This window comes from Nipponia nippon, unplaced genomic scaffold (assembly GCF_047370975.1).
Source record: "Nipponia nippon isolate SJK-2023a ecotype South Korea unplaced genomic scaffold, ASM4737097v1 scaffold_5, whole genome shotgun sequence".
Classification (NCBI taxonomy): Eukaryota; Metazoa; Chordata; class Aves; order Pelecaniformes; family Threskiornithidae; genus Nipponia; species Nipponia nippon.
In genome coordinates, this window is record NW_028262369.1 from 51,494,623 (window position 1) to 51,521,472 (window position 26,850).

The 26,850-nt window shown below is 37.0% G+C and overlaps 1 protein-coding gene across 8 annotated transcripts in view; it reads right to left on the reverse strand.

Annotated features, from left to right (window-relative positions):
• The window catches only part of RALGPS2 (Ral GEF with PH domain and SH3 binding motif 2), a 134,195-nt gene that overhangs the window by 83,418 nt on the left and 23,927 nt on the right, over window positions 1–26,850 (reverse strand). For 7 of the 8 annotated variants that reach the window (XM_087731433.1, XM_087731425.1, XM_087731426.1 and 4 more), the window contains 5 exons: window positions 26,062–26,195; window positions 23,414–23,545; window positions 20,186–20,293; window positions 9,379–9,429; window positions 864–947 (listed from right to left, as the gene is read on the reverse strand). In XM_087731433.1, coding sequence (XP_087587559.1) covers window positions 864–947; window positions 9,379–9,429; window positions 20,186–20,293; window positions 23,414–23,470 — 300 coding nt within the window. In that variant the 5' untranslated portion in view covers window positions 23,471–23,545; window positions 26,062–26,195. The remainder of the gene's footprint in view (window positions 1–863; window positions 948–9,378; window positions 9,430–20,185; window positions 20,294–23,413; window positions 23,546–26,061; window positions 26,196–26,850) is intronic. The other variant, XM_087731432.1, reaches the window with a different exon arrangement.

The window sequence follows — 26,850 nt, forward strand, 5'->3', positions numbered from 1 at the left end:
TAATGAAAAGTGAGAAAGTACACAACAATTGATAGGAAAAAAAACCTGAAAAGGTTAGAGGTTTGGTATGAGTTTTAGATGATTAACAAAGATGTCTGCAGATCTGTGACTGGGTAGAGAAGATTGGTGTGGAATAGGGCTTGTAAGTTTGAGACATTATTAAACATTTACATGAGGAGAGATGAGGGTAATAGAGTTACTTCAACTGAAATACAAAATACGGCATTACATAAAAAAAAGCATTACAGTTTTGAGACTTGGCTGGCTAACTACATAGCTGGAGTCCTACAGCTTTAATTGCTGAGAAAGCTAAAATTCTGATCTTATTTTTAAAGTTGGTTTTGCACAGATAAATTTTTAAGTAAGAAAGCTGTAAAGTTTTGTACAGTAAAACTGATTGGAATTTTTAAAGTTTGCCCAGAGTCACCTTAAAAAGTTAACCATACTGACCAAAGGCTTCATTTCAAGGGACAAAAACATCTATGTGGAGTAAAAGACACTCAACTAACACAGAAAGAAGTTACATCTAATTACTGCTCCAGAAATCCTGTACGGTAAGCCTTTAACCGGTGGTTATGATTTTGTCTTTACGTAAAGGAAAGCCAGCATTTATGGGGAAAAAAACCCACTTAATATTTTCCTGTTTCATCAATAACTGCTATTTAAAACAAAAACACAGCTATTTCTTCAGTACTGTTTTGGTCTTTCTCTATATCCTGAAGATAAAGAACTCCTTATAGCAGATACTTTAAGTTTTCAAGTAATCAGCTGTGATCAGTAGTAAAAGTGATGTGCCAGAACACTTAATCCCCCAGACTTTTTAAACATGTACATGTAATGACACTGGAAAAAAACCAACTCACATGATTGAATCTTCTGGTGAAAGCAACAGCATTTGGTGCAGAACTGTATTTCTCTTTTTTATTCCAGCCACAGCTTGCCAGCTCCTGGGAGAACAAGGATAAAAATTCTTTTTTTAAAATTAGTGCGTAACACATGTTCACAGTCAAGAGCATATAGAGACAAAATCTTAAAAGTTTCAAAATAATTTAACAGAGCAATAATACATTGAAGTAGTAAATATACAGTTACACTTTCTCTGATTTCTTCTATAAATTGAGATTCCACAAGTGTCATTTCTGAATTGTTTTGAATTATTAGATTTCTACAATTCATCCTTTGTTGAATTAGGGACTTTTTTTTTTAAATTCAGCTCTTATTAGAAACCAGTGAAATAATTCAAGATCCATTTTGTTACCATGGAAAATCCTGCTTTAAATGTGAACCTGAGTTACAGAGAGCAGCATGTTCTTTTGTTTTTAATTGCTTTCTAAGGATACTTAAAGTCTACTGAGAAGGTACGCCTTGTTAACTTAATCTAGACATGTCCCATTATTTTAACTTGGCATATTGCATTAAAGAAATAACAAAATTGTCATCTTTTGCAGCAACAATAAAAGAAACACTATTTCCAGTTTTCCCTTCCAAAGAAGCTGATTTTAAGTTGAACAACACTCAGCACTTAAATAGTTTTGTGGAGTAAAAGGGAGCAAGGGGACCTGCTTAAAAGATTAAAAAAAAAAAAATCATGTAGTTCCTGTACTTAAGTCACCCTAAAAACTGTAGGCCTCAACAATCTAACAAATTACTTGTAAAGCCTGAAAAACCATTACTTTAGAACTACAAAGTTACAATGCCTCTTACTTGTCTGTAAAACTGCAACTACATCATCTTCCTTGTTATTTACTACCACTTAATTTCAATAAAGCAGTTTTAATTAAAATCATAAAAAACTAAATGTACCAAAATGAGCTCTTCTATTCGTATACAATAGCATACAGAATAGATGCAAATATATACAGCCTACAGCACACAACCTATTCCACAGTGCTACCGAGAAAAATAATCAATACAGAGACAGCTTAATTATTAAAGTGGCATACCAGCAAAGTACAGCCTTTCATTTTTATTTATTCATGCTTTCTTTCCACATTTTCCACTCTGAAGTGCTCTCAGTTTTATCACCACATTGAAAACTACTTACTGAAAACCAGTATCACACTACACATCCAGCTACCATATAACGTAGGCAAGATGACTCAACATGTAACCAATAATTGTGCCATTTAGGACACATAGTTTTAAAGAATTTGGTATCTGGATATTCTAAGCTCTAAAGTTTTTTGGTTTTTTGTGTTTTGTTTTTTGGGGTTTTTTTTTGTTTTGGATTTTTTTTTTTTTTTTTAAATCAGGGACTTCTTAACATCTTTTCAACGAACGTCCCAAAAACCACTGAAAAGTCTCATGCCAGCTAAGAGAGACCTTGAATTCTTCCACGTGTTGAAGTTTGTGGCGTGCTGGTATTTGCTAGAGAAGACTCTGAGACCCTCCCGTCCACAGGCACTGGGAAGAATGCAGAGTCTCCAGCTTTGTATTTAGGGCCGTTCCTTCAAATTTCACTAGGAAGTTCTGCCACCAAAACCTATCCTGGAAAACGCTGGCACATTCAGCATAGGAACGCACATGCCCATCTCCTTATATCTGCACTTCAATGACTATGCACAAGACAACCACGTAGCCCTGAGTGGCTCCTGTTGCAAAGGAGAGCAGACTATTGGAGAAGGAAGCCATCCAAGAGGCTCTTGTTTACATTCTCTATCCCTCAGCATCTCCCAGTGCTGCAGTTTCTATTGGAACGATCACAACTCTGCGCTTAGGAGAATACAAGGTGATTCATCCTTACTGGCATCTGATGATTATGCTTCCTTAACAGCAGAAAAAAAAATTAGTTGCCATCTCAGGTTTAGAGAAAGCATGGTAATTTCTTAATAATTCAAGGCACGACCTTGTACTGTTTCAATTCTCATCACCAAGTAAAAAAAAACCAATGATGATTCCAGGCAGAAGTTACCCATTGCCCTAGCACTGTACATCTAAGGGCAATGGTACAGACATCAGAAGCAGACCAGGCTTAGCTAGCACTGAGGTCTGTGGCACTGATGTGATTAGCAACAGAAATGGTAATTTTTAAGTAGAAAACATTAACAAGAATCTTTAGACTGTACATAAGTTACAGTATTAATGTTAAGGTCAAATTTATATTTATACACTCAAAATTAGAGATCTAGTATCAGTTGGGCACAGATGCGAGATCTGACTCTCAGACCGTGAACCATATATGTGTGCGTGTGTCTGTCTCTCTCATTATTATTTTAAAGAGGTCTCCCTCTTTTGACAGAAGACTTTGACAACTGAAGCCTCTGCTCCAAAAAAATCTTGTTGAGATTTTCCCTATGTGAATGGAAAGAGAAAGCAATGACTGGCAGAGAATAAATGTTTCGGTAAATAAGATGGAAATCTAAACAATAGGGCAGCAGAAATAGCTCCTGGAACACACTCCTAGCAGATTCTCCTGACTAAGACCATTTCTGTATTCCTGGACCTGAGGCTAGCTGTAAGGTTGTACATGGAGTTGTACATTATCATCCTTACCTTGGAATGAAATGTGTTCTCATGCAGTCTCACAAAAAGGCAAAGACTTCATTGTACATTATTGACCATATCACATACTGTTTAAAGCTCTGAAATTCTAGTTCAGTCAAGAATACAGAATAACCCACCAGGGCTGACTGAAATTAGAAGTTTTCCAAGGTTTTTTTTGTTGTTTTTTTTTTTTTTTTTTTAAAATATTATTCAATGTTACTGCAGGTTTTTAGCATTTTTTACACCATTAAAGCTAAACAGATGAAGTGTTGTATAAAGGCAATGTTCTGTTACCTTGCACTCAAAGGGTATTACAAGGTCACCACATTTTGCTCCAACCCAGTAACACCTAAACACTGTAATACGTACATGAACCCTTCAAAGGCTCAGCAGCTCACAGCTCCACCCGCATGGAGCACTTGCTTCAACCACTCTTCTACTACCTCTCCTTTCTCTTCCTCCCCCAAAACCTTTGAACCCTGTAGTAAGATGACAAGCTGAAATAGTCATTTGTGGAGTGTATAACAGGACACAGAGGCACAAGGTTGAGGTATACAATGAGATGGGAGAGTTACAGGCAGATTTGGGCTCCTAGATTTGTGGGGGGAAAAAAAGATTATGAACTCAGACTACAGGAAATAAGAGGCAGAAGTTGCTGTCAACTGGAGACAGTAGAAAAACTACATCGTAACAGAATTAGGGTTAAGATCATTTGAAAATATATGGGTGCAGTAGAGAGAAGATAGGTATGAGATTTAGATGATTCCAGAATATATGGAGTTCCAACTAAAACGACAGAGCCAAAGGCACATCCTCTCCTATACACGCTTGAAGCTCAGCACAGAAGCAGAAGTAACAGACAAAGCAGCCCTGATAACTGCTAGCAGCAACAAATTTGAGAATCCTTTGGCTCTACCCACACTCTTGAATGAAAGCAGGTAGCACTGGATACTGCAAAGCAAAAGATCCTGCTCCTGACTGGAAAGGTACACATCAAAATCCTTTTACAGAGGTGCCGAGGCACAGTTATGCAGGCCCTCAGGACCTGTGCTATCAGTTCAGATTGTTCAACAGCTTAAGCCAACATCTACACCGCTGTTTAGGAACAGGCACAGGAGAGGCACAGACTTTTGAGAGTTCAAAAAGCCTTTTTTCCCCTCCCTTCAGCTAGCGTAAGAAATGCTTCTCCATCTCACTTACAAGACCTCTCTTCCCTGTACGGTCAGCTTTCTTTTCTCTTGACTATAAACTAAAACAAAAGTAGTTTCCCTTTGCTGCTTATCCACGGTTTCTCAGCTTTGTGACCTGATCACTCTGCTTCAGGGGAAACTGTTGCTCACTCGCTAGAACTTGCTTGCCTTAACTCATTGCCCTTGACACTGCTCATCCCACCACTCTCAGATGCCATCAACAGAAGAGAAGCCACCAAGGTTTTTGCCTTCACTGCATTTGGTCTGGGAGAAGTATGATACAGTCCTAATGAGCACGGACCTGACTCTGCACACACTATTGCAATAAAGCACACTAATTTGCTGAATTGGAATTCAGAAACCATTCTTGTACTTCTATAAAAATACTCATTTCTTTGCTAAAGAGACTGTGCTGCCTATTCCATTACTGTAATTCAGGCATGTTTCTTTGATCTTCCTCTAGAATTGCACTTTTTCCACCACCAGTTTCAAACCTGAAGTATTCACAAGGATTATTTCCTTAGTCTGCCAGTCAACTCAAGCACAGGAGCTACATCACTACAACTACCAATTTCTTGTTTTGTGTAATTTATTTAAAATGAGGTGCAAGACTGAAAGATTTAGGATCGAGAATAAAAAAGCTGAACTTTCTTCATAACTGATTTTGGTTTTCATTCCTCTTTGAATCTATAGAATTATTTTCCTTAACAAAATACACTTAAATTATAACCTGTACTACACGGCAGAAAGAGACTGTGCTTCTCATTAAAATCTTTATATACGGGTCAAAGTGAAAGTTTCAAAAATAGGAGGACAGAAAAAACAAGGATTAATAGTGGAACCATTATACAACTTCAGAACAAGTAGAGATGAATACTCAATAAGCAAACTTTTTTTTCCCCCGCTGCCTAGCCTAGTGAAGCAGAGGGGATAAAGAAGTTAAAGACAATAACCCAGTAAAGATTTTCAATGTGAGTACATATGGGTAAATAATTTTGGAAAATGTATTAAATTATGTGAAGTAAGTAATCAGATTTTCCAATAAATGCAAGTTACAGTGTTCTGCGAGGGGACATCTGGCATTTAGTTAATGTTAACGTAGCTGCCCGCAGCACAAATGAGCAAGTCTATGACTACCTTTTTGCTTTTTAGTCACTGCTCTCCAGAAAGCCACAACCACTACAAGAAAAACCAACACACCACTTGTCATTCATGAGGAATAGATGGAAATCATGATTGACTTGGGGAGCTCCATCTTTTTTTGTTTCCCAAAAATGAAAATGCAAATCAGCTGCTTTCATACAGACAGAAGTTTATGTAGCAGAGGTGTGCTCTTTATTATCTTAATTTCCTGTACTGCAGCCCACTAATTATTAATTAACGAAGAAACAGTAATTCCTTCTACTTTCTTTTCTCAGAAGTAACTTGCAGGCATTTTTAATTATGAAGAAAGGTTGTTTCTGGTATCACTTGGAGTGATACAGTCTGCTTAAAGCTCAGCCAGGGGATCATGTCACTATATACTATCTAAGCCACGGTAACTGTTCAAGTCCATGCTCCTGGCTCACCCTAAATGTAAAGTGATCCACTGTACCTTAATCCTGAGTTGTGGGCTACACTAAGCTCCCTGTCTGTTTTTTCCTAAGAGCATGAAACAGGAAGCTGTAGTGGGCGATGTGTAGGAACTCTAGCATACATGTGCACCCACGATATCTGTAGGAAATTTGAATACAGGCAGACAGAATTCTATTTATTTGCTACAGATAGAGGCAAAAGGCTGTAGAAGTATGTAAGTGTGTGCTATGAGTATGTTCATTGATTTTGATGCTAAAAGAGAAATTACCATATATTGCTGCAAAAAGTATTATTCAGCTCTGGTTTTTGTTAAGATAAGCAAGATGAAATTCTGATGTTGCTTTAAAAAAAAACAAACAAACAAACCTACAGTACTTTAAGAAAAGATTGTAACACAGCGAAGAAGATCCGATACAATAATTTAGTCAGTCAAGAAAAACTATGATTTTTAAAGAATGCTGCTCACACCCCCTAAAGTTGGTGAAAATTAATTTCCAGTTATCTTAAAAATAAAGCATCTTGGAACACAACTTTCAGAATCCTTATTTGGGAAAACAATGAAAACACATTAAAGGCTAAAAATATTCATTCATATACCATTCTATAGAGTTTGGGAAGCAGGTGGAGATTCACAGCCTGTATAACAAAGATTTGCTGGTGAATTACAACAACCTATAATAAACACCCAGTTTTCAAATCTTGGCACACTGGGAAAGACGTTGCTTATCATCTCCCACCATGCATGCGGATGAGCGCTGTGAAATTTGATTTTAAATAGAGTATCTACTAGCACCGATATAAAAAACCAAATTCTATCAATACCTTTTAGTCACTCATTAAAGCCTCAGTTTAGAAGCCCTTTTATACAGGTGAAATCAGCTCAACATTGTTTTGTTTTCTAATTACAAATTCAACAATGTTGAAGTGCACACGTCAAGGTACGTGTAAAGATTTACAAGCTGAATTGAGATATGGATATGGCACACAGCCTGATGGATACTTCAAAGAAACTCAGAAACCTACAACACTTCATTAATCAGCTTGCCTAAGGTGTCTTGACAGCAAAGTGTTCCATGTCTGTTTTCCCCTTCTCCAAAACAGGAGGAAAGCATTTTAATTGTGACTATCTTCTTCTGACTTGAGAGTTAATCTGTACGCCCCTTTTCCATAGGGGACTAACACATTTTAGAGGCACACCAGATCACAGGTAGACAGAGGTCTGTCATCTTGTAAGGAGCACTGATGGATGGATAATACTTGCACACTGTCGGTGCCTTCAACTGCTTTTGTGCAAACACTTGAGAAGTGTCAAAACAGCTACCCTTCCTCATATGGATGTTTTCCAGTGAAAGCATCACGTGAATGTTTCTTAGGCAGTACATACAGATTTCTTAAAAGGAATTACTTTCTAGATATATTCACCTACTCTCTCAGTTTTTCTTTTAGATAAGTTTCATTATTTTATTCTGCTCTTCCCTTTTACGGTTTACAATAATGAGTTAGAACAGCCAACAAAATTAAATGTACTTTCTCGACATCTCATCTCCCAGAGACTTTCTGTAGTTTGCTCACACAATATAATCTGAGATACAAGAGGTAGCATTAAAAGAGCAACAAATTATGAGATATAGAGTACTGGATCGCTGCCACTATATCTAACTTGCTTGCTTGTGGTTGTTACACAGCTGACTGCTCATCCTGTGCAGTGCTAGAAGCAGACTGCAAAGAATAAACTCCCATCAAGCTCAAGCAGTGGAATTTCTTTTTCAGTAGATCATTAGGAAAAGTCCTGACTAGTTAAATTGGTGCTTTGATTTTTCGATATCCAGTACTTTGAAGCTTGGTGTAACTAGAGATGAAGCACTGCATAAAAACACCCAATGCTTATTCAACTTCAGCACTCGGGGGCGGGGGGAACCCTACATAGCCATAATACTTAACATTAGAAAAAGAAGTACACAAACACACATATGAGGAAAATATTTTTAAAAATCAGATAAAAGGGTAAGATGCTTTAAAGTTTTGGAAAAGAGGTCTAAAAAAAAAAAAAAAAAAAAAAAAGAGATATCCTATTAGAAGATCAAGATAAACATGTTCCGCCAACCAAAAAGCCTCTAAGGATGCCCAGAAAAAAAAGCCAGAAAGATCAAATAGGAGGCTCTTTGAAGGATTTAAAAAACAAACAAACAAAACCAATCAAAAAACCCACATAAATCCACATGGGTAGGAAATAGCTTGCTGAAATCATGAAAGCTAAATCGTGACAACATTTTCAAGTACAGATCAAAAGGAAGCCTTCAAAAAAGTTGTGCGTACACAAATGATGAAATCAATAATCACAACCAAGAGATTCAGCAGGTTTCTCCAATTGACACAAAATATTCTTCGGTGTGCCACAAGAGTGACATGCCAAAAGCCTGCTAACAATAAAATAGCTTATGATAGGTGACTGATGAGCTGAAAGACTTCCACGCTACCGATAAAGTGGACAATAAACTGAAAAATAAGCCTTCAAAAGTGCAAAACAATGCCCACAGGAAAATGCTAATTGTACAGAAATAAGGATAAACAAATTGATCACTTATTACGGTCACTGAATATTCTGAAAACATCAGTTCAAGTCAGGCTGCAATCAGAAAGGAATATGGCATTATTTAAAAACAAAACAGAGAACACAAGTCGTCAATATATTATGCCAGTATATCCACAGATCACACCCATCTTGAATACAAGATGCTGTTAGAGCCATTTTTCTTTTTCCAAAAAAAGATATGAACCAGTTAGGAAAACACAGGACAGGATGAGGTATGGCATGAGGTATCAGGAGCTGAAACCTAAAACAGTATGATCAGAATAGTCAAATCAAGATGCTTACCATTCAGAAACATTAAAATCCAGATACTTCATCTCTAGCACTAGCTGAACATATTTAAATACCAATACTTCATTCTCCAATCAAACTATTAGTCCCAGATATTTTTGTTTTATAAAGCCATCTGCTTCAGAGCTATATGAACTGGGACAAAAATTAAGATTTATTGACATACTTACACTTTGCAATTCCAAAATTTATACACTGGCATAACTTTTTTTCATTTAACTTTGAAAACAAAACCAATGAACTACTTACCTCTGGCTGAATTGCTTTAAATACAGGGACATCCATTAGCGTTATCTGACCCTGAAATAAAAGAAAAAAAAATCCTAAATTAAGCTCAAAATTAACCTTGCATTCCACTAAGTTGCTGTGCTGCATGACAACTGTATTTGTTCCGTTTCCTTTTGACTTCCATTTTGTAGCTAATTTCAGAGGTTTCAGCTCCTATCACAGAGCCATCCTGCAAAACCAGAGAATAAAGTGTTCCAAACTTTTCCTTTAATACAATAAACAAATCATGAGAAATTATTCTCAGGAGCATAATACTGCAGTTACGTGTGCAAGTCAGAGCTTCAACTCAGAAACATTATATAAGAAGCCATCCAAGAATACAAGGAACTAACTTTAGTTGCTCAAGGGCAGTTTCTCTTCAAACTCTGAATCTTAGTCTAGGTGTTACACAATTATATTGAAACATCCCTAAAAATTTTCAAATCAATACCTGAACCATATTTGAATAACTAAGCTAAGTAATTGTTCAGTTGCACAGCAACAGTTAAAATTAAATACAGCCATCTCACTGTCCAGCAAGTCAGAACCAATAAGTACACTTTCATTCTAGGATGTCTGTTTAGCCTCGAAAAGGGTAAAGGAGAACTCGCAGAGTCAAAGACCAGATTTTGCATTTTGAAACATATTCACAAAGCCTTATTTTAAGCATATAATTTAGGATGGCTGTCTATCTACCTATGTATCCAGAAGAAAGAGACTGTCTCTTCCAAAGACTATATAAGTAGCCCAGAAATACCAGCACCATCTGCATTAGATATCACAAACACCCTTTTAACAGTGAATCCAGAGACCTTGTTCGGTTTCCTCAGATGCAAGCTGCATAGCTTTGTTCCCATTTCCTTGACAACGGTGGTTCCCCCATTTATACACTCTGTGGTACACACTGACAGCTTTGTGACCCTCACAAACTGCAATTTCCATTGAATGCCATTGTTGGATAGCAAAACAGCTTCTCAGATAAAGTCAACCTTGCAGAAAAATTTTAACTAGGATACTCCAGTTGAAAGAAAGCAGGTGCAAAGAGATGCACCTGTTCTAATGAGAGTACCTAATGAGAGACAAGAAGCAATGTGTTTTGCCAAAGACGACCAAATCTACATTTTGTAGCAGATCTCTGACACCTCTAATCTATTTTTAGGCAGGAATTCTAGCAATTAAACATGACCATAAAAAAAAATTATATAAATCAGTCCCAGTTTCTGTAACTGGCACATTGGACACAATCATCTGGTATTTTGCAGTACAACATCATAGAAGTAACAAACCCTTTGTAACTTTGCTTTTTTACAAACTCTGTTTCTTGGGCTCTGCTTTAATTGGCTGCTCTTTCTTCCAAACAATTATGTTTTAAAGCTATATTAGATTTTTCTAGTCTTGGGCTAAAGTGAGATTAAATCAGGCCAATTTGACTGAATCCACACACTCAACTACAAACAAGGCCATATACACTCACAAACGTGCAAGTCTGAACACCTTTGTAGCAGTAAATCTTGTACAAACTTTTACGTAAACAAGACATTCTTGGTCTTGCAACATAAATACACTCGTATGTGGTATGAGGCATACAATTTGCACCTACCATTCATTAATATCCATAAACTATTTAAATGCCAGTGTAAAAAAAATTAATCCCCGAACTACCATTTTTAAATGTGGTTTAACAATCAACTGATCAGCTGCAGCATCTGTCTCGACAGCACAAATTATACTGTACCTTGAAAGTTTAGACGAAGACAAGGATATCAGACAGACATACCCCCCCCCCCCCCCCAAGTTTGTTTTAAGCAGCAGTGACAAGTAAGAATGGAAATTCAGGAATATCGTAGGCCAGAAGACTCTTTGCCTTCAACATAACTTCATTCTTCCATTGCACCCACAGCAACTACAGTAAAAGTACATAATAAACTTTTGCCAAAAACAAATGATGCTTTTCAAACTGAAAGCAAGCAACCTTGCTAACTGAAACCATTCTATTCTTTTACTACGAGGCCTATGAAAAAGTGACTTATTCTTGAAGGAATAAAAATGGTTTCTTTTCCTAAAATTAAAGACTCTCTCAGCATTACTTTTTAGATCATCAAGGTCAGAAACACAGAAATCTTCACATGAAGCCTGTTTTCAAGAGGGGTAATTTTATCTTGCCACAAAAAGTACTGACAGGCAACAAGTCATTGCTGGCAAGGGAAGCAGAGAGATTTGTGAAAGTGCGCCCAGACAACATAAACTATTCCAATGGTGGTTAATGAAACTTTGCTTTTGAAGGATTTTGAACGTGTGTACAGACAACGCTAGTAATTTTTCATGCTATTTCCCACCTTTTCCTAACCTAGGCAGGTTACCTGGGAAGGACTAGGACCCTTAGACAGTAACTGGAGTACCACCTTGCCAAAAGCCATAACATGCTTGACAATGCTTTGCTATAGGTGAAGGGTACAGCTCGATCTTTACATTACACACAGAAGAGCTCTAGAAACTTCTACAAGTGTCATAGATGTCATTCTGGGTTATGTTATACTGCACCCGGGTAAGCAAATACGGCTTCATCTTGACAATTTAATAGTATGCCCTCTTATTTGAGATATCTACACATAAGGCTCTTTTGAGGAAACAAACATGCAAGGCATGTCTTTACTGGGGCAGGGAAAGACATCTGACAAGTAGGGGGAACAAGGTTTTTCTCCAAAAGCATGATATTTAAAAAAGGGGCAGGGAAAATCTGACTAACTGATTTCTAGAGTTAAAATGGACTTGAAGCTAATAATCAAGATGCGTTCAGAGAACACTTATAAAAGGAATTGAGGCACAAGTTAATATATTAAAAGTAAGATTTAGAAATAAATATATTAACTTGTCAATAAATAAATTGTCAATGCCTAAGAAAAGAGCTTCCCCTATGAGCACAGTACTTATCTAAATACTGCACAGAAAGTCTGTACCACGGTGTAGGACAAACTTGCCTGATATTTGGGGGGGTGTGTTATTTCTAAACTTCCCATTCACTAGGAAAGAACAAATCTATCCCAGTTCTGTAAATCATCTAACAATGTATCCATGGCTGTGCAGGCACAAGCACCAAGGAATTACACTTTCTTACCTGTAGGGAACACTCAAGAGACACATGGACAGAAGGAAAGCATTTCTGTCACTCGATCCAATCCTGACTATAGAGCAGCCACACATTAGAGGAAGAGTTAACTCTGCCTTTTTATTTCCAAGGTGAAGAACCCAGTCCTGAAACACCAGCCATAGAACTCAATCTCTAGTCTCCCATTTGTCTGCCAAAGTATACTAAGCTTTCTCAGAAATGTATTTTAGGTAAACATGTGGCTGATTGAATGTATCGCTATACTTCTCAATAAAGGAAATGAATTAGAAAATTGGTTGGGGTGGGAAAGGTGAAACCAGAAGAATGGGCACTTCAATAAATTCAATAAAATTTGAATATAGGGTATGTTAGAACATCCTTACAAAAGACCCAGGCCTTGCAATAGTTATTAACATTTCACTGCAAATCCTCCTCATTAAAATAAGATTACAACAACAGTACAATAAAAATGAGCCAGGAAACTGATTCATTGTTCACATAGGAGAGAGAATGCTTAAAAATAAATGTTGTCTTTCTTCCAAGCCCTCCAGAATTTGTCCTCTTAATCGATCTGAAGTGCCTTAGCTAAATTAGACTATTACTTGCTTCAGTAGTGACTCCTAAACAAATCAGTACTTAAGACAGGATCAACACCCAATATTTATGAAAAAAGACTCTTAATATAGCTTCACACCGGAATTCACATATCAAAGTAAATGCATACATTTTAAATGGGGATATTAAATGGGTATATTAACATTGAAAAAACACATAAATGCCGAAGTTTAAGATTAACATTCATTACTAAAAAAATTTGAAATTGCTATTAAGTACACTACAATATTAAAAAAAGCAAGTCTGAGAACCAAAAACAACTCAGTAACTTTTAACACAGAAGCTTCTTTCTTCTAGTATCACATTGATATTAGGATAATTTTTTTTTTTGCTTGTTTGGTTTACACATCTTGCTGCTTTCACTAAAAGCAGTATCAATCTTCAGTAACACTGTATCACATTATCATTTGTTCAAGAAACATCCCTTATCGAGGTTCCTTTCTTAGAGAGCTCGCAATTTCCATTACGAGTTCCAAGCACTTAAAAAACTGTTCACAATTCGAAAGCAAGCAACTGATAGCCGAATACCGAAGCTGATGGGTAAGAAGCCATTTGAGTTTGTAGATATGACAGTGTACCTCACATAAGAGTTTAAAAATACCTTTGACAAAACAGAATTTTTTAAACATTAACTTATCCATATTTATAAGTCTAACACTTAACTGAGTTTTCACTCTTTTAAAGGTGCTTGCTCACTGCTAAATCAAAAATAAAGCAAACTGAAAGGCTGGCATTCTAATTAATAGCAATTAAAATGACAAAAAACTTCAAAAATAATGTATGATATTTATGTTAGATGCCATTTCTCAACTCTAACAACAACAAACTTTTACCATGACCAAATCAATGGGAATTTAAACCCCAATAAACAAAGCCATTACTTTGGTTTCTGCAGTGAAAGAGATACAATGCACTAACTTTTCTCATTCCAGCTCCTTAACTCAGCCAATACAAATTCCTGGATACCTCCGTCTCCTAAATGTGGTTTAGTGTTTTAATATTCAAACCAAAAATTGTAAGTGTTCACATCAATTTGTTACATGAAGCAAGCCAACCATAACCTCTCTGGCTTTTGAGTTGTCAGATGCATAGATTTAAAAAAAAAATTAGAACTACACGTGCAATACAAAACTGTGAACTTATTCTTACTTACCATTTAAATAAGCATTCTGATTACACAAAGATACGGAAACTTGATATTTTCTGCCTTTCCAGAAGTGATATGTCTATCAAGTTCATTTATATATTAAAATACTTCTTGATTACTCAGGCAATGAAAGAGCTGAATGGAAGTTTTGTGTTTATGTTTACCCTAGATCCTAGATAACAATTCTAGAATATGACTAGAAGTACATTTTTAATGTACAACTAATATATTTCCCAATTCTCAACCACTTGAAGAACCCTACAAGAGAAAACCATCTTTTAAAAACCACGAATGATCATCTTGCAATTAACACACTGGAATGGTGTTTGGAAGATAACTTTCTGCCCCCTGCGCAGCCATGGGAGCTTTTACATGTGGTAGAAAGACCTTGCCTGGGGACAGTCCCCAACAGTGAAGTTTAAAAATATTTTAGCTCTCCTGAGATGTTGGACTTGTTAACAATTTAAGTACTTCAAAATACTAAAATTATTACTACACAGCTTCCTATAAATATAAAGAGATTTACCCCTCTCTCAGGGAGATCCGTCAGACCAAAAATTTTACATCCAAATGATTAAGAACTACATTTCAGTATACTGCTTCTTTGAGGATCATGGAGAAGCTCAATGAAATGAAGTTTTAAAACATTCCCCAATTCTTGCTCTTTTCTGTGAATACATATGGATTACTCTCCTTCCATAAAATTCTGTAACTTAAGAACTTCTAGTTGCAGTTAACACCACTGCATTGAGCTCCTCTCCACACTCCTATATGAAAGTTCCCATTTGAGCCGGGCTATAATCCCACCTTTCTAGTCCCTAGACCTTCTCAAGCATGAACCCCTTTTATCAGGCTACTTGCTGTACTACAAGTTTTCCTGCCATGTACCTACCGTAAGGACAGTGCACTTCCCATAGAGCTCCCGGACAGAGACCCTCAGTGTGAAAAGAAAAACTAAGTTTCTGTCTGAGATGAAAAAAATCAGATGTCTACATTTTGGTTATTGAAGAATACTGCCATAATCTTATTTTCCTTGAAGCCGTGTTGGTTCAAGCAGCACTTCATAAATTGTTCCTTAATCTGAATTTTTAGAAGGAACTACATTTAAGCCTTCCAACTTGGCTTAGCACTGTCTCTCCAGGCTGCCAGAATACTTTTCCTCACTGAAAAAATAGCTAAGCCTCTGTTAAGCACTGCATCAGTAGGAGAATAATTCTGCTGTCCAAAATGAACGCTGGGGGATTAAAGTTCCTGTGTTGAAACTCTACTTGTTTTCTCACAAAGTCCACTCCAAAACTTTTATCATTAATAGTTCCTCCACACGCTATAATAAAGTTGCTTCTTCTTGCTCTCATTGGGAACATACCTATTCTTTAATATTCAAAGCTAACAGGAACATATACAAGCAGAAGTCCTTTTTCATCAAAAGCTCCTAGGGCCCAGTACTTCACTTTATTCAAACTGCTCTCAGATGCAGCAGACAGACTTGCCTCAAACTCCCTAATCCACTGACAACCAGCCTCAGGAGAGGCCAAAACCAACATTACTGCCAGGAACCACGTAGCACAACTCACACCAGTAGCTGCACAGGAACTTGCAGAAGGGGCCGTGAATCTGCTAGAGTCGCACACAAGAGAAAGTTCTCCTGGGGGGAACCTTGGGCCAGTTTAAGTTACTTTTGTTCTGTTTGAAGGGGCAAAAAGTGAGTTTGTTGAACCACCCACACCTCAAAACCTATTACTGCACTTTTATTACACACACAATGCAGTTCCAGAACTCTTGGGACCTGCTTCCTTTACGAAACACTCTTGTGCTTTCTTCAGATATAGATAACTTGATATTTAACTGTCGTAAGAATGCCTCAGAGAAAAATTCCTTGTTTATTTAAAAAATATTTAGATGAAACTTTATTTGTGTATTGTTTCCAAAATAAGCAATATTCTTTTTTCCACTGTCCATTTGACAAAGCTTAACTGGAATCAAAAAGAAAGAAATATACATACATCTTAGCTTACTTCATAGCGCTTTCAGAGACTAGGGCAAAGAATAAAGAATCCCTCTTAGATAACTGGGTGGAAAAAAAGCAATGGATTTATACAGCTGCGCTTCCCTTAATTCTACCTCAAATATTTACACCGCTGTGGCTAAGTTGAAGTATAAAATGGAAAAGCAAGTCAAAAAGTAATAAACAGTCAAATAATTAAACAGTAGCAGTCTAAGGAATAAGAATTTACTGTAAAGCAAAAAATAAATATTTCTTCAACCTGAGGTTCGCCAGCATCTTAATTTGGAGCTCATGTCCCCAAGCATTTTCCTTTTTTCTTTCAGTCTCACCAGCCCCCTCTTTCTACTGCCACTGCACCATTAACATATCCCTCCCCCACAAATTGTGCCCTGTATGCTCGAAACCACACTTCTCCCTTCAACGAAAATGGACAGCATTCACTGCGACTGTGCCTACCCTGTACACACACAGCGGCTCCATCGGCAGGGCCAGACACCAGTGGGTAATCCTGGCACCAACTTGTTTTGTGGCTTTTAGCCGCTTAATAAAGAAGTGAGCAGTGATCAGCCTAAAAGCAGGTATTTAAAAGAGAGACAGTCTCCTTATTAGGTGCAGCTAGAAAGCTGTCTGTAGAATCCTTAGCAGAAAACAAACGTGTCCTACTTCATACTCACTGAATGGGATTCTTTTTCCCCAAAATTTAGGAAACATGCACACATCCATACATCCCCTGGAAATTGTTTTTGTAAGCTGCAGGGGGATAAAGCAAACTATAAATTTGCAACAGCAGCAACTATGCCTGAAGATCTCACCTGTTTCAGCTGTAACTTGGCCCTTTCTAAAGCGGCCTTCAACCTTACAAAGAACTTCAAACACCTGGTTGATAGTAACAGTATAACTGGACTATTACTCATATATTACAATAATAATTTCTGTTCCTGTTCAAACTAGACCCCTTGAAGGGCTGGCGTACTTTTGCTAGAAAGTTAGTAGGAGACTGAACAAAGGACCATTACATGAAATGGCACACCGACTGTGCGTTCAGGATAGTGTTAGATGACTGCCAAAGGGAAGAGTATAGAAATAAAAATCACCAAAAATATTTACACTTGGGCTTCTCTTTGGCTTGGTAAGCAGCTTCGTGAAAATACAGGATTACAAGCAATAGCTTTTGTGGTCCAACTTCTCTTACCCACTAACTGACTAAACAGATCAAGTTTTGAAATAACAATGTCTCTAACACAGTGGGAACTGAAAAGACACCTGTGTCTCATATTGGTACGGAAACCACTAGCATGAATCTTATTTCCAGTGTCTCTCAAACTTAATTATCTTTCAGATTTTTGCTCTTCTTTCTCCAGCATAGTTGTAATTGTTCCATCTGTACACAGTGACCCATTTTGATCAAAATGCAACATATCATATAAGGTACAGGATGAGACTTCCCAATGCTGATGTTGCCTTTATCAGTTAACTCATCTTTATGCTACCTATGCACTGGAATTCTTTTTCATTCAAGCCAAGGTTTCCTAACCATTAGACAGCTGTCTAACTAGCTCTTGTGCAGCAACTTGCTTTTATTGATGTTTTACTGGCTTTATCACATTAACTTTTCTCTCCATAAATAAGGTACTCGCACAGCCCACAAATTATTTCCTCAGTTTACCACTTTAAAAAAGTTTTTTAAAAACAGTATTCATTCTGCAGCTGGTAACAGAGTTCAGCCTTCACTAAGTCACAGATGACAGCAGTCTGCGCTGCATCCGTTTTACAAGAGCTATCAATAAAGTAGAAGTTTTCTCATACTTTGAAAAAGCAACTGGTAGCATATCCATGTCCAATCTGAGAGGTACATACCCACTATTATAATGAAAACCTTACTAACACAGTTTTGCATTCTCATCAGTGCTGGTGTCCTCAAGAGCTTGGCCATACTGCATCACTCAGGTAGTCATCACATTAACACTGAAATCCAGATGAAGATATTATACTTCTCTATTACAGTAGGACTAAAACCAGGAAGAATAAGGAAATGGCCAATAAAATAAAAACAAGCATAAGGGTCAAAGGTACTTTTCCTCCAAGGCACCGAAGTTTTTTGGCAAATTTATGTATTTCTACAACCTTCAGCAAGAATGATCAGAAAAAGACAGCATTCAAAGCAAGCAAGCCCTACTGGAAAAGCAGATAAACTTGCCTGGGGAAACAAACATTAATGAAGAACTCCACCTGTGTACAGAAACATTGAAAAAGAAATGAAATTAATTATAGCCTTGCCAAAGGGCTGAACACTGACTACTGGCAATTTTGTTCAATTGTTCAGAATTCTATCTACAAGACATTTCAGATCCATTTACAATAAATGAATCCTGATACAAAGAACTAGATACTTTAAATGAGAGAAGGCTAAGACTAAAGCTGTTTTCTTTTGGGGAATTGAGAAAACAGCAGAATTATACCAGATAGTATAAACCAAAAATACAACCACTGGTTTGTAATTGTAATGTGAAATGCTTAACTAAAAGATTCCTTTCTGTTTGTGAGTGGAACTCTACCCAGTTTGAGGCATAATATGAAAACAGTAAAAACACTGGATTTTAATAAAAGATTTTTATCCAACCAAGATTTACTAATTAGGTAACATTTAGAACACGCATGAAGGTGAAAGGGTTCTGCACATGAGAGATGAGGGATTAGACAGTAGAGCACAGTAGAGCAAAAGGATTATGAAACGCGATACAAGACAAAGCACCTTTGTGTACTGTGCTGTCCCAGGGAGTGACAGCAGCTTCACAGAGACTAAGTGATCTACTCTGCTGCTCAGCAGCATCCACCACTGGCTAAATAGCAGAGCCATTCAAAGGAACCTGTAGCTCTTTTGGCCTGAATGCGTAATTCCACTTGAATTTATGCCCCTAGCCCCCAGTTCCCTCAGTACTTAAACTTCCTTTATGTAGAGAAATCGTAAGATAAAACTGAAAGAATATCCAGCCCCAAAAACATCTTCCCATGAAAAGTAGGCGATTCATTTCCCAGCTGTTCCTGACAACGAACAAGGAAGAGGCCTGAACCACATGACTTAAACCTCGGTCAGGAATAAATCCCATTAACTATCCAAGAAGAATTTAATGTGTAAGTACCACTTCATAATCCAGATGCTTTAAGTTTTCAGTGTGCTCATTACAATCAATTTAGCCGTTAATAATTAACTGAAATACTTATTAACAATTAAAAAATAGAACAAACTTAATGGGAATATTTTGTGATACATACTACTGTGTATCGATAATCTCCCCAGGAGAACTCATCATGAATCTCATCACTTGAATTATAAATGCAGTAAGAGCAATAACTTGTTCGCAATCTTTCTAGTAACATACTTGACTCACTTAGAGGGACCATCTGTCATCTTAACCTCTACAAGCAGGGTAAAAAAAAAAAAAAATAAAAAAAAAATCACCCAATGTTTTAGTTAAACATTTTTACTCATTTGTTCTTGGTTCTGCAGGATACCCAATTTATTATTCTGTACCATTGTACCTGAAAGAAGAAAACAGTCCCTACATGTAAGAATTAACAGAGTAAAAATGAAAACCTCCAGAAAAAAAAGAAGTACAGATCAAGTATATTCTTGCAACTAGAATATGCATGTCAGAATTAAGCTGCATCATATCGATTTAAGAATCTTTGGTCTATGTTACATACAAAAGTGTAAAAAATGCCTGGATGGCACAGCTGAAAAAGATCACTTAATATTAAACAGAATATAGACAATTAAGAACTATAGTGCATGATCCATTTTTGAAACCCATGGACAACAGAAGTCAGGCAAAAAAGCTCTAGAAATGGAGAAGCAGAGGAAAAGCTGCCAAGAAGATTCACACACAAAGTAACAAAAATTACTTGAATTGCTTACCGCATATTCTTCTGGTGTAACCTTTAGAACATCAAATACCACTGCATCAAAGCTCTTCTTCAGTTCAGCTGAACCTTTGTCACTCAAGGATTCAGAGCTGCTACTCTTCTGCAGAAACAAAACAAAAACACTGATGATATTTTGGTTCACTCCTTTTTTGTTTTTACACTCCCAAAAGCAAAATTTCTGTTCAAACATCACTGTTCACAGAATTTTTCTATTGGGCAAATTATCAATTTAAAGGCAGTCACAGGACATACTTTCTCCTGACAAAGACTGCTAACATCAGAGACTCTCAAACTAACTTCAATGGATTTCAAAGGTGTTCCTCAAAACACAACAGTTACATTTCAACACATAATTGAATTCCAATTTTGTTGACAGGAAAGTTAATAACAATAATAACAATACAATCACACTGAATTTCAAGCAGAATAAAATGACACTACAGAGAGGAAAAAGACAAGGTCTGCCCCAAAGGAATAGTTCATATCAAAGAACAGTACCAGTCTCTTCCTGTTTCTCTTAGGAGCATTAAAACTTATACTGTAAGCTACATATGTGTTCCTGTTGAAGACACTCAGTATAAACAACTGTAGTGCTTTTTTTTTTTTAAATGCTAGTAATTCACATTTGCATAAAATACCAGATCCTAGAATATTATTCTATAAATCTTTATCTACAAAGATTTAGCTTCCCTGCAAAATACAAATACAATACAAAAATTAACACTTTGTATGAAATTAACACTTCATATTGGTTTCATATTAAAACAATACAACTGTGTTATGAGTTATACTTCCCCTAGTATATAGGTGCAAACCTAGATTCTGTTCAGTCATTACAAGAAAGAAGGGTTTTTTCACATGGAGATTGAGATGTCACATCCAGATGTACACTTCACATCTGAACCCCAGGCATACTTATTTCAGAAATATGCATACAGCATGCAATCACTTTGCTCCCCCACACGCTCCTCTGAAGACCTGAAAGGCTATACATGTTTCTTGCTTCTTAGTTTTTTCTCACTTTCAGAAACCTGGCATAAAACAAACTCTCAACTACAAAGTAAGAAATAAGATGAGACATGTGGACAAAACCATCATGAAGGATCACAGTTACTACAGTTAATAAATGTATCAAATTTAATGCTTCTTCTTCAGCAAACAGTACACTTTTCTGAAGTACAGCATGGCACCTGCTTGCTTCAACAATAGCATAGCCTTTACGGAAGTGCTAACAGAGCTCCCACAACAGTTTTGCTAACACTTTGTTTGGAGACATTCAAGAGAAAGAAAACTAGTATTGGTGCACAGAGCTTATTCCCACCATTGCTGAGAGCTCCAGGTCAGCTGTGGCAAATCACACTGAGCACAAACCAAGACCTGCCTAGTCTTATGCTGATGTATCCTTAAGTACTCTATCCTAACCACCGTCACAGGGGGATACCTCCTAGAAAGCTGAAAAGATTAGACTTTGGCCCACGTAATGAAGGCACTTTCTGACAGCTTGTGTAATTTTACTGCTAATGTTGAAAGTTTTCAAGACCATGGATATGGGTCATATACACAACACGCACATGAATGACCGCTTCACCAGATCACTTCTGGTGGAAGCCACATTTCAGCACTATTACACCGTACTTTCAGTAACACCTGCATCATGTCTGCTGATGCCAAGGCAGGAGGGAAGATAGCACATGGTCACTGACGCTGGTAAATAGTTCTACTGTGCTAATGTCTTCTCCTGAAAAGCTAACAAGGTAGTATTTTAGGGCTACACTATATATTTTGACTTCGGCTTCCCACTCACAGAAACAAGAACATTTGAACTCCTTGAGAATTCAGACAGCTGAAGTAAACTCTTGTCCATTTTTAAGCACTTTTGTTATAAGGACATATAAAGAAATTACATACTCATTTAGTAATCATGTCTGGTTTTAGTTAGGTTCTTCTAATAGGACCATCCCTCTGAAAAACCTGACTTTGAAAACACCACCAAAAGCTCCATACCAGACAGGCATTTTCAGTAACCAACATACCTACAGAAACATTTCAGTTACAAGTCCTCGCTCCTCCTGGTGAGTCAAGATAGGAAAAAAAATACCACTTGCTGAAAGCAAATTCATGTAACTTTGCCAAAATATGTTTTACTCATTTTTATCAGACATCATGCAAACATTCAAGACTATCTTGTTGAGTAAAAAGAGAAATTTCCTCCAAGAAAATTTTTCAGTTGCATGCCAACAAATGGTCAATGATTCATAATACAATGATAAGGGAAGTACAAGAATCTCTGTAAAAACAAACAATGGTCTTGGAGATTGATGCCAGCGTTCTTGTTTAAATCTTGACAATACTTGACAGTTCCCTTCATCCCAGTACTACAAGGCATTATCAAAAAAGCCAACAAAAACTTGAAGAGGGAGTGATTTGCGGGGGAAGGCCAAAATAATTTGCCCACAAAAACCCCAACAAAACCAACCAGGTCTTGCAAACCTTCCAGCATTGCTAAGAATTTAGGAATCGGTCACAACTCTCAACAGCTCCGCACATGATCCTAGCAAAAAGAACTCAAAAAGTTCTGGTAATAACTTCACCCCACCCCTTTTCCTTAACAAGTAGATGACAAATGGAAAACTGTATTAACTTCAAAATAAGAGGCATCAGCATAGGAGGTCAATCTCCATTGCTTGGCTGATACACATGCTCTTAACTCATGAGCTGTTCAGTTCTAGAGGGCAGAAACTTTGGTGGGCAGGAGGGGACCCATACCAATGCCTGAACATAGTCCAAAAGACAAAGGGAACAACCTTATTCCAGTGCTACTGTGTCAGACCACCCCTTGACACAGACACACAAGTACCTGTCAAAGAAGAGAACATTTCCCACAGGCCTCGCCAGCCCAGCTTATTGCACTAAGAGCATCTATTATTATTAAAACTTGAAAAGAAAAGCTTCTTTGTCTGGATGTGATGGAAGAGAACATAAAAAAAGGCAACTTTGGCTATGGCAAGGCTGTAAATGCTAGCTCATGCTTTATTTTGGTATACAAAGGTCAGAACTTTAAGTTATTCATGTCTAAACTGGGGCATATGAAACCAACACACAAAACAAGAATCTGCTGCACCAGATCTGTTAAAAGAAAAACTTGCATTTTGGTGAACTTTAAAAAAAAATGAGTACTTATGGTCTTAAGTATCCAATAACTGAGTTTTGTAATCCTTACCTCTGAAGCAGTAGCTGCAATATTAACACTGCTTGACTGTCCGTTCATTAGGTCCATGCTGCCCACACCATTAATCTTCGGCCCTACATTTACAGCAGCAGGATCATCTCCAAGGCAACTGAATAACCATTCCTACAAAGAGCAAAAAGTAATCAGAAACCATTTTATTCACGTGTTTTAAACAAAATTCAGTATCTAAAGTCCATAACAAAAATAAAGTACTTCCAAAACGGCTATACCATTTTGAGGTCCAAATTTTAGATTCAAACACACATTCTAAAATTACCTACTTAAAAACTACATAAACAACTGAAGGTTCCATTGCAATCCATTACTTACTGGCAGGATAGACTTTCATATTCTTTTCCACACTATTTTCTATATAGCAGGTATCAATATGTAAGTGTACAAATTAACCCTAACTTAAAGTCAGGCCTGCAACATTAGTTCACATATGATTCTTTTCCTTTGATTACCAACTTTAAAACATATATTCCAGATGTTAACTCTATTAATTAACTTTTACAAGAAGTTCTCCAATAATTTCTTATCTTATATGTCTATTCACCACCTTCAAGTGAAAATTACCACATTAAAAGCAATTTAAGAGTACAAGTGGAATTCGCATTTTTCTCCACAAATTACCCAAATTATTGTTTAGTAAAAAAAAAAAAGCCAACTCACACACAAAAGGAAAACTCCACACACTAACTTTTAATGCATCCTTGCAAGAATACCATTAGTTTTCATTTCTACAAAGAAAAGGCTGCAAGGAAATTGAAACCTTTGGAATCCACTATAAAAACAGTAAGACTACCCAATATCTAAGTGTTACAAAGAGAGTAAAAATTGGTTTGGGCTTAAATTTCATGAGATGTTAGTGCCCTCTAGTGTGAAAACCATTATAAATCAGTTTTCATAGGTCTATGTTTATAATAAGCGTGACTGTTTCCGAAGTTGCTATTATTTATGAAATTCACTTTAGGTTGTAGTTTAATTCAGAACTATTACACGGTCTGCAAATAAATGGAGAAGGTAAGTGACAGGTAACTAAGTAATACCACATGACAAAATGGTATTACAGCATCTCATACTTAAGACCTCTATGTCACGAAATAAACAAAATAAAGTAATGCAAAAAGCTCTATCTCCAAGTGACCTAAACCAGGTATGTCAGATAAACAAGCCTGGAAGGCAAGAAACTGCAATATTTAAATAAAAAAAAATCCTCAAAAAAAGAAGTAACTTTAAAGTGTCATTGTAGGAATGCAATACAGAAAGGAGGGCAACCGAGAGGAAGCCACATTGCAAATTTCAGTCAAACACTAGAGCTTCTAGGTATTTTTGGGTATTAATAGTCCCCATTTGAACTATGTTGAGCTGTACTTCTGCAGTTCAGAACAGCCATCCACATTCTGCCCTTTCTTGTTTTGTTTTTTAAAAAACTGATGGGAATGTCTCATTCACAGGACAGAAGATGCTACATTTCACTTTAACATTATATTCCCAGCCCATATACTATAATTAAGATTGTGCTTCCTCCACTAAAAATACACTTAACTGCATTTAGATTTTAGCTGGTACTAACAGACCATACAAAGGGAAAAAAAATACATCATCTTTGGCTTGCGAGTGTCACTGCTGTCCTGTCCTTTCCTATCTCAATTACCCTTCAAATTGTCTCATGTGGAATATTTCCAAATGCTCAGCTCCCCAATGCCTCTTTCCTATAGCCTTTTCATTTACTGAACTGAAAAGCAAGGAAATAAAATGCTAACTGATATGTCATAATTTTAATCTATGTAGTGACAGTAGAGGACAGAGGTATCACATCTCCAAAACGAGTTTCAGGCCCTCCACATGTTCAAAATGGTACACTTGTCCCAGTTTAATCATCTTCTCTGCTGAAAAAAACCTACCCTTTTAAAACTTGTGGTTTTTAACCATTGTAATTATAAGGAAAATTGACACTTTGCACAATTCTCATCATTCATCATGGCCCATAATTGTATCATACAAAGCCCATCTTAAACTAAAGTTTATATATTTGACTCTTGTCTCACATATACTTCAATTGTTCCCCTTCCCCATACTAGTGGGGGGCATCAAGGGGGAGAACTGGGGAAAAAGTGTTTCTGACCAAGGACAAGTAAAAACTGAAGTTTGGGGTTTTTTTTGCAGAGGGATTTGGATGTTGCTATTTAAAAGAAATTATGCGTATTATACAAGCCTATGGAGCTGGAAGAGCAGCCTCAGATAAACAAGACTGAACTAATTCCTCTATAAGCAACAGGGTTAAAGCCCAGTTTCCTAATGATTAGTCTCACATAACCCATAGGCACCCAGACAGGCCCTAGTAACTCCCCCCCTTCCCCCTCTTTCCATATTCCCCCTTCCCCCCCATATTTCCTAATGCACTATCATCTCAAGCCTTACCCTTAGTCCCTTAACTTCACAGCTCCAGTCTGCTACCTGTTTCCTAAGCTATTATGAGTATGATGCAGTTTGCATCTGCCCACCAATTCCGAGTACTAAACAGACAGGCAGGCACTTACTCCTGTACTGTCTGAACACAGCACATGCTCATTCACCTAACAGCATGCTAAATGGCATTGGTGAGCCTGGCAACTATGTGATAGACTTTCCACCTTAGAGGAGGGTACAGTCGTGGTGCACACTGATGCGAGTTTTCCTTTTCTACCCGGTTACTGTGACGAGAATTGTGAGAACTCCGTCCCTTAGTCAAGTATGGTTGAAATTGGCCACCATGCTGAGAAGACTCCTATGAGGCACATAAAAGAAAAACAAAACAAAACACCTTTTAAGATAAGTAGAAAATCACTCAGAAAAACCCTGCATGCAAAGGAAACCGAGATTACAAAATATAACATCTACCAGTCAGGCTGTATCATAACAAAGCTGTCCACACAATGTTAATTTTGTACCCATTGCTGCATTACAATAGTATGTTTGAATACATTTGTACTTTTTCCCACTTCATAGAGATACAGTAAGGGGCAGAATAAGTACTGAACTGCTATAAACTAGCATTTATCAACTGCAAAGTTCCAGAATTTGCAACATTTAAAATGTACTTTTGAAAGCTGCATTAGACATGAGAACATCACCACTCCCATAACAATGAAAAGTCACAGCAAAAGTTTCGGCCAGTGTATAATTTAAGACAAATATTGAAAAAAATCCTAACACTGGAATAATTAAATAATTTGCTTGCTATACTACCCTTCTGCTTAACACCAAAATAAGTAGCAAACAGCAATATCAAAGTGACCAACAGCAGAGCTGTTCAGAGCAACATAGCTGGATATGTGGAATGACTGTTGCCACACTGCAATAGTGAGTTAGTTTTCTCTGCATGCCCTGTATATCCAATTACAAAAACAGAATTACATTGAGTAATTTGAACTTCCAGTCTG